Source organism: Bombus bifarius, unplaced genomic scaffold, assembly GCF_011952205.1.
Source record: "Bombus bifarius isolate JDL3187 unplaced genomic scaffold, Bbif_JDL3187 scf7180000007992, whole genome shotgun sequence".
NCBI lineage: Eukaryota > Metazoa > Arthropoda > Insecta > Hymenoptera > Apidae > Bombus > Bombus bifarius.
This window is the reverse complement of record NW_022884373.1, coordinates 2065095-2086425: the sequence shown is the minus strand read 5'-3', so window position 1 is coordinate 2086425 and position 21331 is coordinate 2065095. Positions and strand designations below refer to the sequence as shown.

At 35.7% G+C, this 21331-nt stretch overlaps 1 protein-coding gene and 1 long non-coding RNA gene across 2 annotated transcripts; one reads left to right on the top strand and one right to left on the bottom strand.

Moving 5' to 3' along the window:
* Positions 1-400: 400 nt before the first annotated feature.
* LOC117205631 (transcription factor SPT20 homolog) lies at positions 401-18256 on the top strand. Its single transcript, XM_033444243.1, has 2 exons — positions 401-770; positions 15726-18256. The coding sequence occupies exons 1-2, from the start codon at positions 762-764 to the stop codon at positions 17631-17633; spliced, it is 1917 nt and encodes a 638-aa protein (XP_033300134.1). The 5' UTR covers positions 401-761; the 3' UTR covers positions 17634-18256.
* On the bottom strand, positions 10121-13234 carry LOC117205634. The gene is made up of 2 exons (XR_004487263.1): positions 13057-13234; positions 10121-11191 (listed from the first exon to the last, which is right to left on the bottom strand). It is a non-coding gene; the product is annotated as an uncharacterized LOC117205634 (long non-coding RNA).
* Positions 18257-21331: the final 3075 nt, after the last annotated feature.

Sequence of the window (21331 nt, the reverse complement as noted above, 5' to 3'; positions counted from 1 at the left end):
TATGATTATATTTCCTGCCACACCCTTTCATCCTTCATAATCGCTTTCTTACTTTCTTTATTTTCTTTTTCTTTTTTTCATACATCGGACTATGATCATTAAGGAGACATAACATAACTTGAAAATCACTTGGTTTTCTAAGCAATAATCAACTTCAACGATACTTTATCCTAATACTTACTCTACGTTAGAATCTTATTCTTTCTATATCTATGAAATGGAGAACAATAAGAAGTAACGATCAAGAGATTTCCAAAGTCTTAAAATATTTAACATTCATAATGACAGATTACAATCGCCATATTATCAATAATGTCAATTATAAGTGTAGCATCAACGATCAGATTATATTATTTATAATAAATTATATTCATAATAATATTGTTGATTTTACAGATTCAGTTCTCAATACTCAATCGTCCAAACCATTCTATCCGAAGAACGTTTCAAACATTTCAAGCAGATTAAGATGCTCGAAAATTTACGAGAACGTGAGTCAGTTTTTGATTTTCTTCGTCAAAAATACCGGAAGCTGTCTCGAAATGGACAATGGGAACGTAACATTTTTGCCCACGAATCTCTGCGATATTTGGAAGATAGCGGAGGAAGCGATTCTTAATTCGACTCGTTTCTCGCTCGATCGTTTCATACACGTGGATCAACATCGTGGACCCCTCCTCTTTCACGGAACTATCGCTACTTGAAGATCATCTTCCTGAGTAAAAGCCGCGTGCTAACCGAATGTCGGCACAGACAGCATCATGAGCTTGGTGAGTACGAAACCACTCATTCACTGTATCTTCTTTCTTTCAATAAGTTTCCTCTATTTCCTCTATTTCGTTTTCGCCTTTGGTTCTCCTCATTTTATTCTCGTGTACATTATATCCTTTTCGATGGTGATGGACAGGTCTCGTGTCGTGTGACAGTGAAAAGTGTTAACCGTTGGTTTTGAAAAGGCAAGTGAGAAGAGACGTCCGAGAGATTTTACTCGATTGTGTGCAGAGAAGAAAGTCCCGACATATTTCTCTTTATCTAACAGATTATCATAAGAATGTTGATATTTCGTTGATCTTGTTTCAAATTAACCAGGACTTGTTACATACAATTGTTTGGAAATTATTCAGGATGATAAGAGTAAGTTTCACTTGCTTTTGATTATAACTGTTCTAGTTTTACGTTAAAAGGAACGTTTTCTGTGTCACGGTGCGTGCCGTGTAAATACAGTCGACGCAATGGCAATCGAAAGTTACCTGTGCCGTGCGACTCAATGCTGGAAAAATTCAGATTTCTAGTTTGAAGAAGTTCCCGATGAGCATTCTGTTACAGGCGACTTTCTTCTCTTCTCTGTTCGTGCGCCCCGCGATTCAAATATTTCCAGGTCTACACGCGGCTGGAATTTCCTTTTACACCAGTATTTAATTGAACGTCATCCTCGTATACGAGAATAATACCATTTTCCTCTTACTTTCGTTGAAAAAATTATAGGGATATTATTGGGTTAGGTGAAAAATGAAATTCTATATAGCTGTTGAGTATTAAAGAAAAAAAGAACAATATTTACTTCAATTATATTTTAGTATCTTTTACATAAAGCTGTAATACTTTCTTGTTTATATCCTTTAACACTAGAGTATGGAAAAAATATCATTTTTATGAATACAATTACTAGCAACCTTGTGAAAAATGAAAGTATTCTTCTGTATAACAATAATGAGCTATTTCCAGTACAAGTGGTTTCTTTGAAGATATAAAAAAGCATATATTTAATAGAACCAAAGGAAATACTGATATTTCTATTATAAATATGATATCTGATAAATCAATTTCATGTATAGAGTATAAAATGTAGCATTCTAAGAACTGACGTTCCATTCATTATATTTAAACTTTCTAATACATATTTAGAACTTTTATCTGTTAAATGACAGTTTTACGAAGAAAAAAAGACTGTATCTCATTTGTCATACTTTTCTTTCAATTTACATTTCTCTTTATCTCAGGTGTATACACCTGGAACTATGTATTTAGTATATTAAATTAATTTACAAATCATTAGATAAAGGGGGTTAATTTCTATTCAACGTTTGCACATACTGCGTTCAAAGTATCGTTCAATTCCTCGTTGACTTTTAGTTTCACTGTTGAAGGTGCTACACGTTTCTATCGCGAAGAACTTTCTTTCGAACATCACGCCGCTTTCCTCCAACTTTTTCCTTCTTGCCACGTTATTCTCCTTAGAATTATTTGAAAAGATCCAAAATTACTGTATAATAAATCTTTTTTCTGAAATTTTCTTACATTTTCAATTATTCATGGAGAGAAAAAAGAAAAAAAAAAGATAAATAATCCAGCAGATCGGATTAATCTTCGATCGAAGTTTCACGAATATAACACGCATATTTCGCGAACTTGCAAATTGGACAACCTAATTGTTATCTAGTACAAGAGCGATTAATTGAAATTAAAATTGACTTCATGCAACAGTTACTAACTGACGTGTAACACGCAAGGGGATCGCGAATCGTAAAACGAACTTCGTCCCGCGAGAAAAATTGGTGAATTTCATTTCAGACCAACACTTTCTCGAAGTTAGTGATACGTAACTCGAGATATAGGTATTGCCCATTTATAGTGATAATTTATACGCGTATGGGAACTTAATATCGCGGTTATGGTCACAACATTTCTTTTATCATTTTAGTTTTAGTTGTCGTTCCTTTAGGGAACCTATAAATGGTTTCACTTCTTTTAATCTTAGAATTAGATAGAATCTATAAATATAGGAAAAGTGTGTTTCTTTAGTAAAGGGAAATTGATATTTCTTTTTTCTTTTCTGATCTGCTTCATAGATCCCTCAGAGATGAATTGGAGGATCAAAGCAAATTTTTATTAAAAACAAGAACAATATTCTAAAGAAGATATGTTTTAATATAAATTCAGAGAAGGTAACGATATTCTCGGGAAGATACGATTCGAGTATCAGAAATTTAGATATTTAGCAAAAAATTATATTACGTTAATCACATCTCGTATATCTGATTTATTCTTCAATTTACAATCAGTAGATACTGCTAGGTGTTTTGAAAATTCCTTTGTACAATTCTTCTCGTTTACAGATGGCAAATAGATCTTCAACGATATTCTCTGATGATGTTCTCTGACAAATTAAAGGGACTGCAGCTAAGAGAAGCTCGATAAACCCACAACGTCATAAATAATGATATCAATTTCAATTTTCAAACGTTAATTTCAATTTGGAAATGATTTTTTCTAACAACATTTTATTTTTTATCGTCGCTCTTGCTATTTCTACTTCTTTAAACTACCAAGTTACATAATATATATAATTCACTAAAAACAGAAATTATACGCAAGTTTTGTATCATTCAATAACAAGTCATGAATCATCTGTATATTTGCATCTCTTCTGAGAAAGGCTGCATTTCTTCGTGCTATTTATTTTCACCGTCGGCAAAACAAATGACGATGGATTGTTGTAGCCCCTGAAAGAAATGGCTATCCGCGCAGTTTCAACGCGTAGCCACAACGATCAGGTGTCTCTTGTCACGTTTCCGCTCAGTGTAATCACATTCTAGGAGAAAGTAATTACCAAACGATTTATGACAAGAGTCCTGATTAGGGTGTGGACACTATGCGTCTCGTTTGGCGATGGGTTCGTTGAACCTTAAGCAGGTGGCATCTTTTCCATCCTTGGCCAGAAGAAAGTTTTTTCTCTCGACGATGATGACGCGTGACCCAATCCGAAAGCGAGATCAGCCTCCGATCACCAGTCTCGAAACTTATTAAGAGATCGTTACGAAACAATCGAAGATACCTTTGAAATAGTTAGGATGTCTAAACGAACGTTCGTGAGTAATTCGAGTGCCTGGTGGTGTGGGAAGATTGTTCAAAACACTTTTACTCGTGGTTCATAAAAGAAAAGGCAATTTTATTATTTTCTATTCGACTAAAATTGTGTATTATTTGCTCATTGGTTTATTCGCTATTTTTTCCACTTGAATTTTATTTTCTGACTATTGTTTCATTTCGAAAAAGCAACATTTTTAATAATCATTTTTGTTTCATATTCAGATACTGATCGTTTCTCGTTACAAAATGGATCTCTCTGGTGAATTGCCTTACTGTCTCTTTGTTTTGTTCTTCCACAGTTATTGGAGGAAAGGGATACTTATACACGTAAATCAAATTTAGGGAAAATCCATTCAAAGAAGGCTTAACCCTTCTATTTTATTTGATAAATTCAAATAACGAATAGTATTAATCTGTTTATTACCGAAGAATCGATCGACGCCAGTTCCTATCGTTAGTACTATAACTCTAGAACTTTTATTATTAATTAGAACTCCACTATCAATGTACACAGTCTTGAGACTGAAAGTTATCACAATTTATGTTAAATTTATAAAATCCAAAGGCTAAAGCCAATGATAAGTAGCAAGTAAAAACGGTATAATAACTACTTATAGATAATAAAACAAAAGAAAAATTACGGTAAATAATCACATAGCCCAATTCTAGTCTTAAATCGCGACTATTCAACCCTTAACTTCTGCAAGCTAAACGAGCGAACCTACTTGAAATTATATTTCGTTTAAGATATTATTACTCGAGTTCTCCTTTTGATCGGACCATCTTCTTCGATCGCTTTCCATCGATCTCATCGATGGCACAAAATCAACGACGACGACTCCATCCGAGTTATGTGCCTCATCCGATAAATTGTCCCGAACGAGGACGTTCTTTCGGCGTCGTTACAAACCTGTCATCCTCGACTTTCACTCGTCGCCCCGCGATACGACGTGTAGTATCGTACTTTGCAAGCTAATTGCACTTTACTTCATTCTGTCGCATCTGCTGGTCGCGCCAATCGGGATCCTATACATTATTCAACGCCAAGGACTCGGTTGTATAATCGTCCACGTTGGCGACATTGTCGAAACGCTGCTTTCACGCGTGCCAGGATTTCCGCGTTTCTGCTGCGTGAACCTGCTCGAAATATGAATCGCTCGTTCATCGGCATCTGTCATCGTCCTTAAACCGTCTTCGCAGTGATTCACGTAACTGTAACGAGTCGTACGTTTTTCCTGGCTCCAGCTAGAGACAGATTAACGCCACAGGAATACGCAATTGTTCAGATTCTAATTCCACATACGTCTATTTTCCATCTTTTTTATTCTATTCTATATTTCTTTATTTACAATGCCACTTTTGTTATAGATACAACGTTGCGTCCCAAAAATATAGCTGGACTTTTTTTCTCTCAAGTGGATACGTACCTTCTGTTTACGTACATCAGTTTTGTTGGAATATCCTGCGTAAAATGTATCAGGATACGTGTGTTTGAAAACGATTAGTGTGGACGATATTTTAACTTCAATTCACCTTAATTTTGTCGACTTTGGCGAGCAAAGGACAAGAAGAATATTGCTCTACTTCTTTCCTTGCATTTTATACGTGCCTTTAGTAAAGCTGGTCTTAACTTTAACAGTTTTGTATCTTCTTTATGGAAAAGTTAGAAGGCACGCGTTTCTCTTAATAATTGATAAGAAACAATTTTTCTCGCAATCCAAAAGACGCTTAGGTTCCCTCAAGAGATTGAATAAGAAATATCAATGTGTCATTCAACCTGCGATAAAGCCAGCTCCAATGCTGCTCATATTACGTCATATCATAATTACATAAAACTTGTCTTGCAAATATAAATCATAGCTCGTTACAAATATATAAAATCCATCTTCGAAAAGGACATGCCTTGCACTCGAAAGCTTCTTCCGCTTTAATAACGTCCAACCTTCTTCCATCTCATTCTTATCAGATTTTACATCGTACCACACAATCCTCATACCTTGTAGCCTAAATCGTCACGTTGCTCTCACGCATACCCTTGCTCTCAGTTATTATTCTGTCTTATGCGAACGATCTTACTTTTTAACCGAATTTTGTCATTATGCTCGAGCAAAAAACCTCTCCTTTCCGTCGTCCGTCTCGTCGCTATAAAACGAACGTTCGAACGCTTGTCGTTAAAAAACCCACACTCCGCTCTATCAGATGTCTCAACCTCCCGATTGATCAGACGACGACTAATTAACCGAATCTTGCGATCTTCCCCGAGTGGAGTTTCGCTTTTCAAGTGATCCGACGAAAATGCGGTCACAAATGCGTCTGGTTACATCAAACGGATATCCAGGGCTTGCACGTGACAAAACTCGAGTTGCATGCGCCGTGATCGAGCTTCTACATTCGCCACAGCAAACGAAGCCGCGTAGCAAGTTCATGAGCATGCACATCCTCGACACACTGCCGAGTGAAAGTGCCGCCTTTGGCCGTCGGCCACTCTTCTCTTTCACCTTGTCTCTCTTCATCCGCCTTGGCCAAACACCAGCATGTATCACGCTATCTCTCATGGCACTTTGTCTTCCAACCGACCGCTACCATATAACTGTTCATTAAGCGATCGAACCTCCGGGGCCTGTGACTGCCGAAAGTTCATATCTCGGTTCTTATTACTCGATTTCGAAGGTTCGAGGTAATCATCGCGTAGCCGATCGGCAGCAAGCTTTTAACGCGGCCGATTCGGAAGCTATATAGCCGTTTGGATCAGACGAAAGCTTTCTTTTTTCTTTTTTTCGTTCGATGAAATTCTTCGTTTTAACGAAATGGAAACTTAAGCAGACCGCAGAGAATTTTATACGATCGCGATAAATCTTGCGTTTATAGGCAAGTTTTATCTGTAATGTGCATTTGTAAGACAAGTTTTATGTAATTATGATAGAATATAACGAGATTTAACTAGCGTGGATTCAGATGAATTTCAGTAACGATGCCACTCGACTTAGCTTCTGAATATTACAATTAGTCTATTTTGGATGTTTCATTTGGATATGATATAAGCATCTCTGAGACGCGTATAAACATCTTCAAAGAGGTTGTTCGATCGTTTCTTTCGATGATTCTAACACGAAGCGTTACGTTCTAAAATATTTCCCAATATCGTTTCATATTTCGTTCAACATTTGCAACAACTAAAAAGAATTACACGAGATTACCTTACTGCAGCCTTACTAAATTCATATCCAAATCTGTGTACTCTTGTCGCGTGTTTCTGTCTAGAATTTCTTTAGAGTTGAAAGAACTCTCGGATAAATGAAGAAAAGTGCCTGTTAAATGATTTATCTGGCGTTTCCTGCCGGCTGAATTAACCAGCGTCGAGTCGCGACAATAACATGGAACGAGGAAATTAGAGAACGAAACTGTCGTACGTTTGGATCGAATGAAAACTGGAAACAGGTTTTCGGGGCTTGTTAGAACGTTTTTCAGCTGATGTTTCGCAATCGACGTGAAAGTTTCTCAAAAATCGTGAAAGGAAGAAAGAAAGTACAAAACGCGCGTCGTTTCGACGATAAATCGTACATTACCGATCTTTCTCGTTAAAACTCGATCGTCGGTAAAAACTTGCGTTTTTAAATTCAACGTGTTTTATATCGCGGCCGTCAAATACGCGACCACACGCGCCTAAAGAAAGAAAGTACGTTTCATGTCTTAGAAAGCAATGCGAGGAGCTACAGGCGCATCTAACCCTCGATTTACGTGATGCATTCCTCAATGATAATGTGCAAATGGAAATTATGAGAAATGAGACTAATATTTTGCTTTAAAAAATCGGCAGAATGAAAGATGGATACCATTTATTCATATCTTCCTTTCCTTCTTTCTTTTTTTTCCCGCTGCATAGAAAGCATACACGTACCTACTTATATATGTTACGCATTAACTTTATCTCTGCAAGAGTTTTTAAGACTCTGTTAACTTGCAGAAACGTAAGACGAGATACGTATAGGAGGAGGTTGAGACGCTATCTTAATATCTTTTTGCAAATGAATTGGAAAATTATATTTATTATCCTAGGTGCGAAAAGTTAATGAAACGGTTCGCTTCTCTGATCGCTATATTATACTTCACGATTATCGTACGTATCGTGTTTTGCTGTGTGTTTAAAGAATATAAACGATAATACTGGAGACATATAGATATACGTAATTGCTTAGTTACTGTGAGTGTTGAATTATACGATACAAATAACATTGAAAAGTATTTCGATACATACTTTTTCGAATAGAACTTGTTGCAAGAAACATTAGAATATTTAATCTCTTCGGGGACGAATTTGATAAGACTAAAAGTACAATACAGTGGTGTTTAAATAAAGTTAAGGATACTGACAATTATTCGAAACATCGGGGAAAATAGTAAGACGATACAGACGCTTTCGTAGATTCTATGAAATACACAATCGTTCGATACCTCGCACCGATTTCTACGACGACGTTATTCGTTTAAAATTCCACGATTTTTCTCTCTAAGAAACAGAAACGTACGAAGAGAATATAACTGTAAAAGAAATCCAATCTGATTTTAACAATGAGAAAAGAGAATCGTGGGATCGCATCACGCAACACGAGCTATCGCGTGGAATCTATCGAATAATTATTATCGTAATTGGAGCACGGCTGGCTCGCTTTGATTAGTATTGCGTTATAATTACTCCCAATCGGTCAGCGTGTCTCTCGATTAACGTGGATTATTCTTCGAGGATCAGTCATTGAGAATGTAAGATCAGAATTGTGACGCAACAGAAGAACGTTACTATTCAGAGAGTTATCGTAGCTGCTGTCGGATAACGTGCTCCATGTCAGGAACATCGGATTCCGGAAGTCCATTATTACGTCGTCCCGCGCTCCATTAGAATCACGACGTTTTTATGGTTAACCAGTTGCTTTTTCTTCCACGTACGTAGATCGTCTGCTCGTATCATTAAGCCGGAGGAAAGTGCTTGAAATTGATCTGCTATCGTGATGATAAAAGTACAGGTTTCACTGTGGAGGACCTTGGTGATTTCGAGCGAAAGAATCGGAACTTGGAGGAAACTAAAGACGCACAGCGTTTTGTTGTACATTCTCTTCTTTCTTTTTGCATCTTGGGTTTTTACGCATTTGTGACAAACTTCGAGATACAGAGATGTGCATATTAATGCACGCGATACGTACAGATGTAAGTGTAGAAATCGGTAGTTTAATTAATATGCATAAACGTAGCGTATTCGTAATATTTAGTAGGCAAAGCAAATATTTTAGTAGATCGTATTTCTGTAATTTTCTTTCGAAAAATATGAATTTCCATAAATATTCATATTTCAAATATTCATCAAGAATTGTATCTCTTTTTCTTTCTCTTTTTCACTACTCTTGCTTACTTTGATAGTTCTTTGATAGTTGACTTACTTCTTTGATAGTTCTTGAAGATTATCGCTGATAATCTTGATTTTTCTTAAGGAAACAAAGAGCGAATAGACGGGAAATAGATTAAAGACACAGAACGTTTTATAATATTACAGAATCGTGAATCTTATCTTTTGAACTTAACCCAAACGAAGAAACTTCTTTCGCAAAGCAACTGTGTGTAAACGAAAGGAAATTTGAAATGCGTAAGAGGCATAGAGCATTATGTAACATTATACATTTTCCGAAGATTAGGAATCTTATTTCTTCAAATAACATAGTGTTTAATGATCAAATTAATCTACGAGATTATCGTCGATAATACTCATTTTTCTCGTGAGTAATTAGACATAGATGACCGTCGTTGTTTCAGGAAGAACGAATACTGGCCTTTTGCGTGTCATTGTTATTTTCTAATAGGCAGGGTATTCGCTTGGCGTGGAGAAATTCACATCGGATCCGTTCACATGCAGGAAAATGACGGACTGGGGAATCGTCCTCTGGAAAATCGGCTTGTAGAAAGCCGATTGTCAATGAAGACGTCGCACGCACAGACGCGCTAAAATAATTTAATTCTTCTTTCGCCAGCTCCTGTACATTGCAAGGGATTAGATTGCTGCGTAAAATTTATGTAACTCGTTTCGCTGTTTCATCGGAATAAAAATTGCTTTTATGGTAAATGAGATGTTACTTTAACAAAATAATTGCATCATCTACGACATAAGAATGTAATAATCTGTATCTTATGGAAGATACGACTCGATACAATATAATTGTATTATGGTTAATTATATTATATAAAATCAAATATTCGTTTTAACAAGTAAAATAAATTCCTATGTAATAATTCTAACATTTCATAACACTTTTTATAGTATACTTATAATATTTTATAATCGTTTAAAATCAAAGAATACCTGTACGATCCAGCTCTTTTTGCACGACAAATTATCAAGAGGAGAGTAGTACATTTCGCTACTGTAACATTCATTTTCGCAAGTAGTTTCTTATCGCGTAATTAAGACATCGAACACGATCTTTAATTACCGTAACAACCAAAAATTACACCGCTACTATTCTTTATCCGTCGTAACATCGTGGGAAAACATTTCCTTAGCTACAACCGCTTAATTTATGGTGCACGTACACGCCATAAATGACACGTGTCAGATGGTCAAACACCGGACAAGATTCTCAAAAGTGAAATCTACGTCAACAGCGTGGACGAGCTGCTTGTTTGACTCGACTCCAGTCTTGTTCTCCGAGTGTTCGCTGAAAATATTAATGAGATGCTGGACCAAACGAGCCTAAGAGATTATTCGGCGGTTTAGAAACTTTCTAAAGATCCATGCCAGATTAGATGAAAGGGGGTGTGTGCGCTCTGTTTTGTTTTGCAACAAAGTATTTCAGAAATATATTAAATGTTATAAAAACAGGTACTTGCCAGTTATGTAACAAAATCTCTTTTCTAATCTTTATTTTCTAATCCGTGTGGTTATGATTTTTTAGATTTCTATTTTCCAAGGTCGTCGTGTATTATACAAGCTTCTATCGGGAGATATGAGATACTCTAGAGAAAAAAATATTTGTAAAGTACTATATTTTACTATGTTTCCTTTAAATTTGTAAAATACCATGTACTTATCTTGTACTATGTTTCTTTTAAATCTTACACTTTTTGTTACTATATTCATCGTTCATTAAGTCTCAAAAATTCAATTACGGTTTAATTAGCATCATTCGGTTTATGTTTTTCCGTCGATTCAATTTCTATTATTTAATAATATTTAACGTAAGAAATCTCTTTTTGTTAGACGTCGAATATATTACACCTCTTTATATTCCTTTGCATCGTTGAGCTTTCTTCATCCTTGACTATTTTCCCTGGTATTTATCTGCAACATAATACAACAGTAACAACTTATATTTTGCTTAAAATATGCTGTCAGTGGTAGATTAGATAATAAGATAAATATAGCTGCGTGACAAATCTCGAAGCATACGTTCTATGGTAACAATAAGCGTAAAAGAGTGAAATCGATAATGCAAATGTTGGACATGCTGGTTGCGTGTCGTTTTATGAATTCCACGCTGTTCAAACTGAATTCACAATTAGGATTCTTAAATAATCACTTTCTTTGCATACTTTCCCCCTTTGTCATTTTTTTTTTTTTAATTTGACAGGTCCATTAACCATGAAACACATTTCTACGATATTTCGTAGAAATTCTTAGAAAAATAGGTATCGCTTTTTAATCAAATGCAAATGAAAATCATCCTTTCGAATAAAAATAACGAAATCATAATTTTAATCTAAGTAGAAAAGAATAACGCGAACGAACAGCAACTTTATTCGCACGAACAGAACACGAGACACATTGTAAGCAGATTCATCTTACATTCGCAGGATTAATTTCACGACTGTAACTTAAAGATATTCCATCGTTTTCTGCATTCCAGATTATATAGATTATTTTTATCTCGTGCATACACCACTTTACAAAACTTTTTCGTTTTATACATCCTAGATTACATCCAAGATAACTAGACTATTACAAAACGACTACTAACAGTAAGTCCATAAAGTAGACAACAGCAAAGGTAAATTCTATGAAAGAGAAATTGACAAAATTATTGGAATAAATTTTTTCTGTGTAATTAAACGTATTATTATTTATATTGAATATATTATATTACACGATAGTGCGTTATTTCAATTCAATAAATGTTCGTCCATTCATTACTCCATATAAAATTCCCTGAAAGAGAAAACCTAGAGAAATTACTATCCTTCCTACACTTTTATTTTATAGTTTCCAAATTATATTCAAAATAATCAATTCACTATGCTCTATACTATACTTTTAATACAAATACCAATATTGTGCTTCTAATACAAATTTGCACAGATATTCTTCTAAAATAATATTCCATGAAAGGGAAATCTCATAACAATCAGCTTGCTTCCTCTACATTTTTATTCCTACATTACATATTCGAATTAATCGGATCATTGCAAAACCTCTAATTAAATCTGCGAAGAAGAGAAGAGTAAAACCAAATTAGAAAATTCCTTTCTTGCAAAATAAAATCCGACGAAGAAGCAATTTATAAAATTATGGAAATATTTACAAAAAAAGGGAAGACAATTCTGTACAAAAATGAAAATCCTGTCCAATGGTACTTATGCCCTACTCCTAATATCAATAGCCATCAACGTCCATCCTGCAAAATTAATTTCCCTATTCATAGACCACAAAGGCTACCATTAAACAACCCACTTCTACGAATCCTTCATTATCCCATCTCACGATCCGAATATTTGTACACGTCGCTTTGTTACACGCTACTCGATGCATCTGCGTGCGAACTCTTCCCGAAGTGGCACTTTCATCAGAAATGTCAAGAGTCACACGAGATACCACAAGACGGTATTCTTACAGATGCAATATTCGTACAGCTGAATTTTTCTCTTTTGGACACGCGGTCGACGCTCGGCTCGTTAAACGCACGAAACGCCGACGTTGTAACGTCGTTGGCGAACAGAGGCGTTTCATCCCGGGGCCCCGTAGGCATTCCTTCGCCGGCCAGAAATGAAAATTGCTTTTCCTTTTCGGTCGTAGTTGCTTTAACGACTGGTGTGAAAGTTCGCCGCTGAGGTAACATCCACTCGAACACAAGGCAACTTACGACCTAACGAAGGTGTGGTTTCAAACGCATTCAAACGGATGATCTGTTTCTCAACTGTAAGACAGTCTACCTCTCTCGAAAAGCCACTTTGTATCAGAACAATAACCCGCCTTCCTTTTACATCTTTGCACCTTTTACACCGTGAGACAGCATTGCTGATTATTCTTCCTCTTTTTTTTATTAGCAAACCGAGGTGCAATACTGGCGAAACATCTTTCTTTACGTCCACGTGTGTTCCCTCGCGTTCCAATCGTCCTGCAATATATATATTTTTTATTTATTTCATTTAAGATTGCGTCGACCATTCTCGTGGTCATTAGCGATCGCGATTGACGAAATATATACCAAGAATATTTTCAAAAAGTAAGTGTAAAATACAGTAAGAAAAATTGCGAATTGAAATAATAGCATCTATACATTCTGAACATATATCGTACACAGTGCAATTGCAGTACGAAACGGTACAATTAATCTAAACTTAAATGAATATGATGTAGTGTATGTTGGATGTCGATCGCTTACGATATCGTAATTGGTGACGTACAAATTAATATCTTTGAGAGAACAAGGAAGGTTTTCGCAATGCTTTTTACGATTTCGACATGTCTGAATCTGATTTGACAAGTTTAATTTAATCTTGTATCAGGGAACGTTATCATTGAACAGGATTACCTACAGACAGGATACAGTTACAGTGTCTGCGCTTATTCGGCTCATTTTTAGTTACAATTATAATGGAAATCGAAATTGCATTACGTATTTCTTAGAATGTAACGTACCTGAGAAGTTGAAAAGCATTCGTACGAAGGTTTTTACTTCTCTCAAGTGCGAAATAAGTTAAGAACGTGGTGTCATTATCCGTAATAATCTAGCGTGGGTAAAAGATTTGCGTTGAAATTTCTTGCGTATTCTTTGCGTCTATGCAAATTATCGTCCGCGTTACGACGAAAGAAACTACAAAAGTAAGAATTACTTGGTGTTTAATTTTTTCTCTTTTTTTTTTCACACAGCTATTCAGTTAGAGAAATAGAATAATTCACGATCGTAATTTTCAGTGAGTAACAAGCGCCCTGCTCGGATAAAGATCCGTGATAATAACAGGAATCAGCTATAATCGAAGCGAAAATTTCAATTACATTTTACCTTGTTCCATATCTTTTCTTTTTTCTTCTAATAGAAATTGCCAGTGGATTTTATACTTTTCAACCTACTTTCTAGCATTAGAAAATACGCTCGTTGTACGAAAATAGGCTCATTGAATAATTGCGTGATATTTGCTTCAGATCGAGTTAAGAATTATTATAGCGTGAAACGGTTGTGAATAAGTATAGGCGAATCGAAGTATGAATGATCGCGTATCGTAGAAACATGTAGCAAGAAAGTGGCACACATTATAGCCGTTGTAATGAGAAACAACGATGAAGGCCGATATTCAATATTTTATAGTGTGTGAGCATTGTTCGTTCAACCATGAACTGCATTTGGTTTTTAATTACTGAATTACTCCAGAAATATTATTCTCTTTGTATATGTAACTCTAGAACATTGAAGAGTGTTAAAAGATAGCAAAAAACCTGAATGAAAAAGATCTAACAAATAAAAAGTAGAAAATCTAAAAAGACTTACCGAATCATAAATTATATCTTGTTTAGGTAATTAACAAATTATTCTATAATTAATGCCTTATTTTATCAACGATTATTAATCGAGTATTTGATTGTTATAACGATACTTTATTGATAAAGTATTTTTATTATTTATTAACGAATAATCCATTGTTTATTGATCTTCAGAGGTATACGTCAACTAATAAGTTAAAAGATGGCTCAAAAACTTGTTAATATCTCGTTGTTCTATTTTAAGCACGTAATACACACGACAAATTTTCACACGCTTATACAGGCATTCCTTCCATAATTATGTAAAAACGGAATTACGTCTCGTATTCTTCATGGGACGAAAGTCCTGTCGAAGTTCGACATTTCTAAAAAGAGAAAATCATTGTGAAACGTCCAGATGTTCCGACAGAATTTATTCATACACGTCGTACGAATTTATAAAGTAATGCTCTTCGATCAATTAGTAAAAGACGAAAACGGCCGCAATAAATTTCCGCTTACCTGATCACGTATGCGTAGGAACTTTCGGATTCTCTCTATTTATCGATGTGACATACGTCCGTTAGTTAAGATCATTTAGCTGAAATACCTTTTTTCTTTTTTTTTTTTTGTAAGTTCTGTACCTTTAATTAATAAATTGTATTAATAAATTGTGGCATTCAATGTCACTTTAATATGAGTCATAGAAGATTTTAAAATAAACATGAGATATACCTTTGAGAAGTGTGCTGCATATTTTAGAAGAATTTTCAATAAGCTTTCAATAATTCTTGAATTTTTTTTTTCAAAATTAATTTGCCTTTTGGCACATGGGGTGTCTAATTTCAAATAGGGCATCTATACTGTGTTGTATAATGCAAAGAATATTTGTTGTGTAATTTAAATGATATTAAAATTGTCTTCTTATGGGAATCTGAAAGTTTTAAGAATTAAGCAGACGACCTGTTTAAAGAGCGACATTCATTGTTATATTTTCTCTATCGAGATTACGTTATTCATATAACTGTAAAAAGTTTTATTTCAATAATATAGACCTAAAAGATAATTATTAAATTTCGATAATATATTTTCTTTAGTTTAAAATTTAATTAATGGATAATATTCTTATGTAACGTTGCAGGTAACGCTAGTGTTTCTATTGGCGACAGTGTCGATCACCCTGACAAACTCTCAAGAGACAGGGATTCCTGACAAGGGTTTGGATGTGACCCAAGCACCAATAAAACTGGACAAAAACCTTCGCCGAGCTCTCTTGAAAGCCCTGACCGACTTAGAGGCGGAATCTGCTGAGCAGAGCAAAGAGGAATCGGAAAACATCGCTCAAAGAGACACGAGCGCCTTTGAGGTTGTAGCAAAGAAGAATCTGAACGATGATCTCGACGTGCAGAAAAGTAAGTTCTCGTTCAAGAGTTTCCCAAGCGACGACGATATACCGAGCGAAGATAAACTACAGAATTCCAGTTTCATCGACGCCTTTCATTACGTAACTTTGAAGACACCAATGATGAACATCGAGAAAGCTACGCAAGAAGACGCTAGGAGCTTTCATGTGCAGAACGTGATACTACCGGTGAAAAATTCAGCGACATTCGGAATCAAAACCGAACCCAAGGTGCAACAGAAGGAGAAAACGACGCAAGCCACGTTTTCAGTGAATAAAGTGGAGAGTTTAACTTTGAAACCAGCAACTGAGATCTCTGAGAGTTTAGCAGGAAGTGCTTCCAATGGAATTGCCACTGCCAATGCCTTGGTTGCTCCAAAACCAACTGAAATCACTCCTACAGTATCAACAAGAAAGAACGTAACAGTGATCGAGTCTAACGACTCTAAAGACAAAACAGAGGAAGTTAAGATTTTCCAGGCACCCTTGGTAGCAGCGTTTACCGTGCAACAGGATGAACAAGGTGTACCCAAAAGCGTGGTTCCAATATTTAGATCTCCCAACGATGGACAAGCTCTGACTCTCCAAGAGCAGTTGGAATTTAAACAGCAGCTTCTGGAGAAACAATTGGCGGAACTTCAGCAGCAACAGATCCAGCAGACACAGTTTTTAGTGAGGCAACAACAATTATATGAGCAACAACTGAGACAGAAGCAACAGCACCAGTTTTATCTGCAGGAACAAGCTAGAATTAAGCAACTAGAGGAACAAGCTAGGATTAAACAATTAGAAGAACAGACTAGAATCAAACAGTTGGAGGAGCAAACTAAATTGAAACGACTGGAAGAACAGGCTAGATTCAAACAGTTAGAGGAGCAACGTTTTAAGTTTGAGGAGCAACGTTTTAAGTTTGAGGAGCAGAGACTGAATAGATTCCAGCCTCAGCGTCCTATACCTCAAAAGCAGTCCTTCTTTGAACAGAGCAATAACATCTTAAACTTTCAGCCTCCTGTTGAATCGAACGTTCACCTGCAGCCTAGTTTGGCTCTGGAAGTACCAAACATTGACGCGTCTCCAGCTTTCCAGCCAACTTTCCAACCAGACCAACGTCTGCAACCATTCAGACAACAGCCACAGGCACACCATCAGCTTCAACAACAGCAACCGCCGCAGTTACCTCAACCACAGCAATTGCAACAATTGCAACAACTTCCACAACCTCAACAGTTGCAACAACTTCCGCAACCTCAACAGTTGCAACCACCCCAGCATCACCAGAGACTGCAACAGAGCTTCGGCTCTTTCTCGAACGATTTCCAGCCTTCGTTAGCACCTGCGTCGAGGTTTAATAGACAGGAAGCCTTTAATTCTATTGGAAATTTCGGATTCAACGTGGACAATAAAGCGAATACCGCAAATGTTCGCTTTAATCCTCCACACAGGACTCCAGGGAACTTCTTTTCTTTCACGCAGTTCAAGTCTCAGGCGCACCCTCCCACGCCGGCCAGGCAGATTCAACAGCTTCTTTATCAGTCTGGAATCGCCGGAGATCCGAACAACGCGCAAGGGATTGGAAGTCCTGAAGATTTAAACATCGTTTCCAAAGTTCTGGCACTGAACGTGGGCGCCGTGCCGAATAAGAATTAGTTCAGAAGAAGAAGGAGGCTGAAATTAGACGAGTCATGTTAATCGCTGCAGGACGATATTAGCAAGGTGAAATCGAGCTCCCATTTTTTTCCTTTCCTTATCCCCTTTAGCCGCCTTCCTCATCTCCAATCTAACGTATGTATCGTGTACGAATTTTTCTCTAGATAGTGATGGCGAAAATGTCGTGTTAATTCGTATTCATATTTATCTTCGGATAGATAGAAATTGGAGATGTTTTGTTAGTTGAGTTTCCGGTCGTCAGTCGATATTTGGTTTCTTTCTAGATCTTCTTGATATCGGTACATGCATATTAAAGATTAGATGCTGATTATAGTAGAACTTCATTTAATTGAATTCATTGGAGGATAAATAGCTCATATAACTGGAATTCATATATTTGATAAGAGTTTACTCATTCAGGAGTGCGTTATTTGTGATTTTTCGCTCCTTTTCTCGTATATCTTTTTACTTTCATATTATATTTCATTATCAGTGCTTTTTCGTATACTAGGAATTCTCGTTCAGATAAGTAGAGCCAATAAACAGATATTAGATCGTTTAAGTAGGCACTAACTAAAATTTCGCTGCAATAAATAGAGTTCTACTGTCAGGATATGGGCAACTAAGAAACAGCGTTCCGACATTCCGAGAAGGAATAATAATTCATTGAAAATAGACAACGAAAATACGAGAGAATTTATGAAATTAATATATTTTATATCTTGCCTGAATCACGTGCTACGTTGTGAAAGGATTAATCAAACTTCTCGCGTCTTAATATCGAGTCACTCGTAGGATCAAAGACTACAGACTATACTCGTACCAAAATCCACTTTTAACTCTGAATTTAATTTCAAACCAAGAATTCCTGAATACAAATTGCATGCGATATTTTGCACACAAAAGATATGAATATTTTGATATAAATAGCTAATACTCATGGAAAAAATTAGATACCGCAAGGGGGTTAATAATTCAATTACCGATACTAGTTCGATCAACAGTAAAAGTTCGGAATAACGTCGATTATTCGCGAAGATATTTTCTGTCCGAAGGTTTCGTCGAATGGAATGCATCAGGTGTATTGTAATCAACGAGCATGAGCGCGATCTCGAGCAATTCCGAGTGAAATCGAACCGAAACCGTTCGCATAACAACCGTGCAACAACTCACTGATCCCAAGGTGCGTGGGATCGAAACAATTCCCGAAGAAAAACGCGACTTTCCACCGGTGTCATCGCAATAAGGAAGTCCTTAACAGATCTTGATGATATTAATTAAAATCGAGAAGATTTTTAGCTTAAGGATTCATCGTTTGCACCACACGCATAAATTATGGGAATTACATAACCTTAAATCCGCGTTACAACACGCAGATTCTGTACATAATCGCACGATCCCTTATTCCCTAACCTCAATTTCGCTTTCTTCCTCCTCTTTTCCTTCTCTTTTTCTCTCTTCATCTTCCTTTTCTCTTCTCCACTATTATACTACCAAGTTTCGTCACGGTTGTCCGTGAAATGTGCTCAATCGTAAAGAACTGAGCACCGTGAAATTCCTTTACGGTCTGCGTGGAGGCTCGAAACTGAGTTTTTCGTTGATGGGATACTGATCGGTGTAAAGATAGCGTGGAGGGATTTAGACGGTGTTCGAGGGACTTTACTGGTAATAATTATTGTTAATGTAAGACGTGCAAGGAATAAGAGGATGGCGAGTAACTTGCAGAGTATCAAGGAAAGTATTTGTTGGTCAAACGTGGTGTCGGTGGTGGAAAATAAATAATTAAGTCAAATATAACAGAGCTCGCCCCTTATATGTTTTTATTACAAAGAAGATTAGATTATAGCGAATACTATTTTTTTAATTAAATTTTAATTCACTATAGAATCAGAGATTTCATTGATACTGTTTGATGCAATCATTAGTCGATTAATATAATGATTCCTGGATTTCAAATTAAAAAAATTAGTTACAACTCTATTCCCTTGCTAGAAAATAAAATTTTGTTTCTAGGAGGTTAATTAAAATACGAAATGCTATCATACTTCAAGTACTTTTTAGAATTGTAAAAACAATGGTGCGTTACTAGGGAAACTATAGCTATTAAAACTTCTGAAATACATATTACGATACAGGTGGATTATAATTTTTTAAGAAGAAAGACAAATAATCTTATTAGAAAAAATCTCATATCTTTCCGTTTGAAACTGATAAAATTTTCACTAAAGTTTAATACTAAAATTTCAAAAACCTTGGCACAGTTTTCAAATCGCTAAATCCACAGATCGCTAATGCCACAGATGTGAATATTAATTAATCATTTGTTTTTCACTGCCGAGCACGATTTTTCATCAACAGGTACAATAGCAAATACAGAAGAGACCTATAACCACTCTGCACAACAGCCAAAGCCAAAATTCTTGTGCAGTCAAGTTTTTTTGGAACATCGCGTTAAAATCGTTTCTATTTCACAGCAGTCAATATAAGATGTTTCTGCTACGACGAATAACCATAATATACACGATAAGACAGCAGTTTAGATAAGATGTTTCCGCAACGACGAACAACCATACTATACACGATAACACGCAGTATAGCTACTGCCCCGGCCGAGGCCATTATTTATGTAGATGTACTTACTAGTTATATGTAGTCTGTTTCAATAGTAATAAGACGCTTACCTTATAAATCAGGCTTATGGTTCTAATTAGATCTAAGTAAATTACTATGATCTTTGAAGCATGTTACAGTGTTTTGGTTATATAAAAGTTTGGTATATATCATTTATTTGATGAAAGAATTTTTGTATAGATTTTTATGAGATTTTTTAATGGAAAAATATGTAAGTGGGTGTGTTTGAAGTTTTATACATTTTTTGAATTAGTACCTACAATTATGGCCTAAACTCTAAACATAAACAAAACGAAAGTCTAATACTACGTTAGTCGTATATGGTCAGAAATTGTGAACAATCAACTGTGCAAAGTTATAATAATATATACAGTAAAATAGAAAGAACCTCTACGAATCTATTAAAGACAAGAAATAACAAATTATGAAGTTACTCTTGCAACAGACTACGCATACAGTGTGTTCGATTTAAGTGTATACGCGTTAATATTTCTCTAACTATAAAAGTACAAAAAATTTCTCGTACAAAATTTGATTCGATGGAAAAGTAGAAATAGAACTTTTAATCATTAATATATCCTATTCTTGCTAATCTACTAAACATTTCAAGGCGCGTTTAACAACTTATATTAAACTGCATCTTTGAACAAAAATTTATCAATTGTCCCTCTAAGTGTTAATACCTAGTTTGAGTAATATTATTTACTCATACTTTAGAAACAATAGAGTGATAATATCCTAAAACACGTTTGCTTGAAAAATAACAGTTATATATTAGTTAATTAGTGTTTCTATCCGACTTACAAATAATTCTATAGCATTCAACTATTCTTATAAACTGTGACATATATATCAGTGACAAATATTAAATTCCAGTTAATATCTGTCCCTCCTGAAGCTGTTAAACAAGTTAAGTTAAAGAAATAGTAGCGTGTATACAATGAAAACGGACATTCTGAAAAGCATCTAAACCGCCGGACGTCGGCACTGTGAGAATTCAACTCTCCTGAGATCAAGGGTCTCGCAAAATCGTGCATCCAGCCATGCTTCAGAATTGAAAATACCTC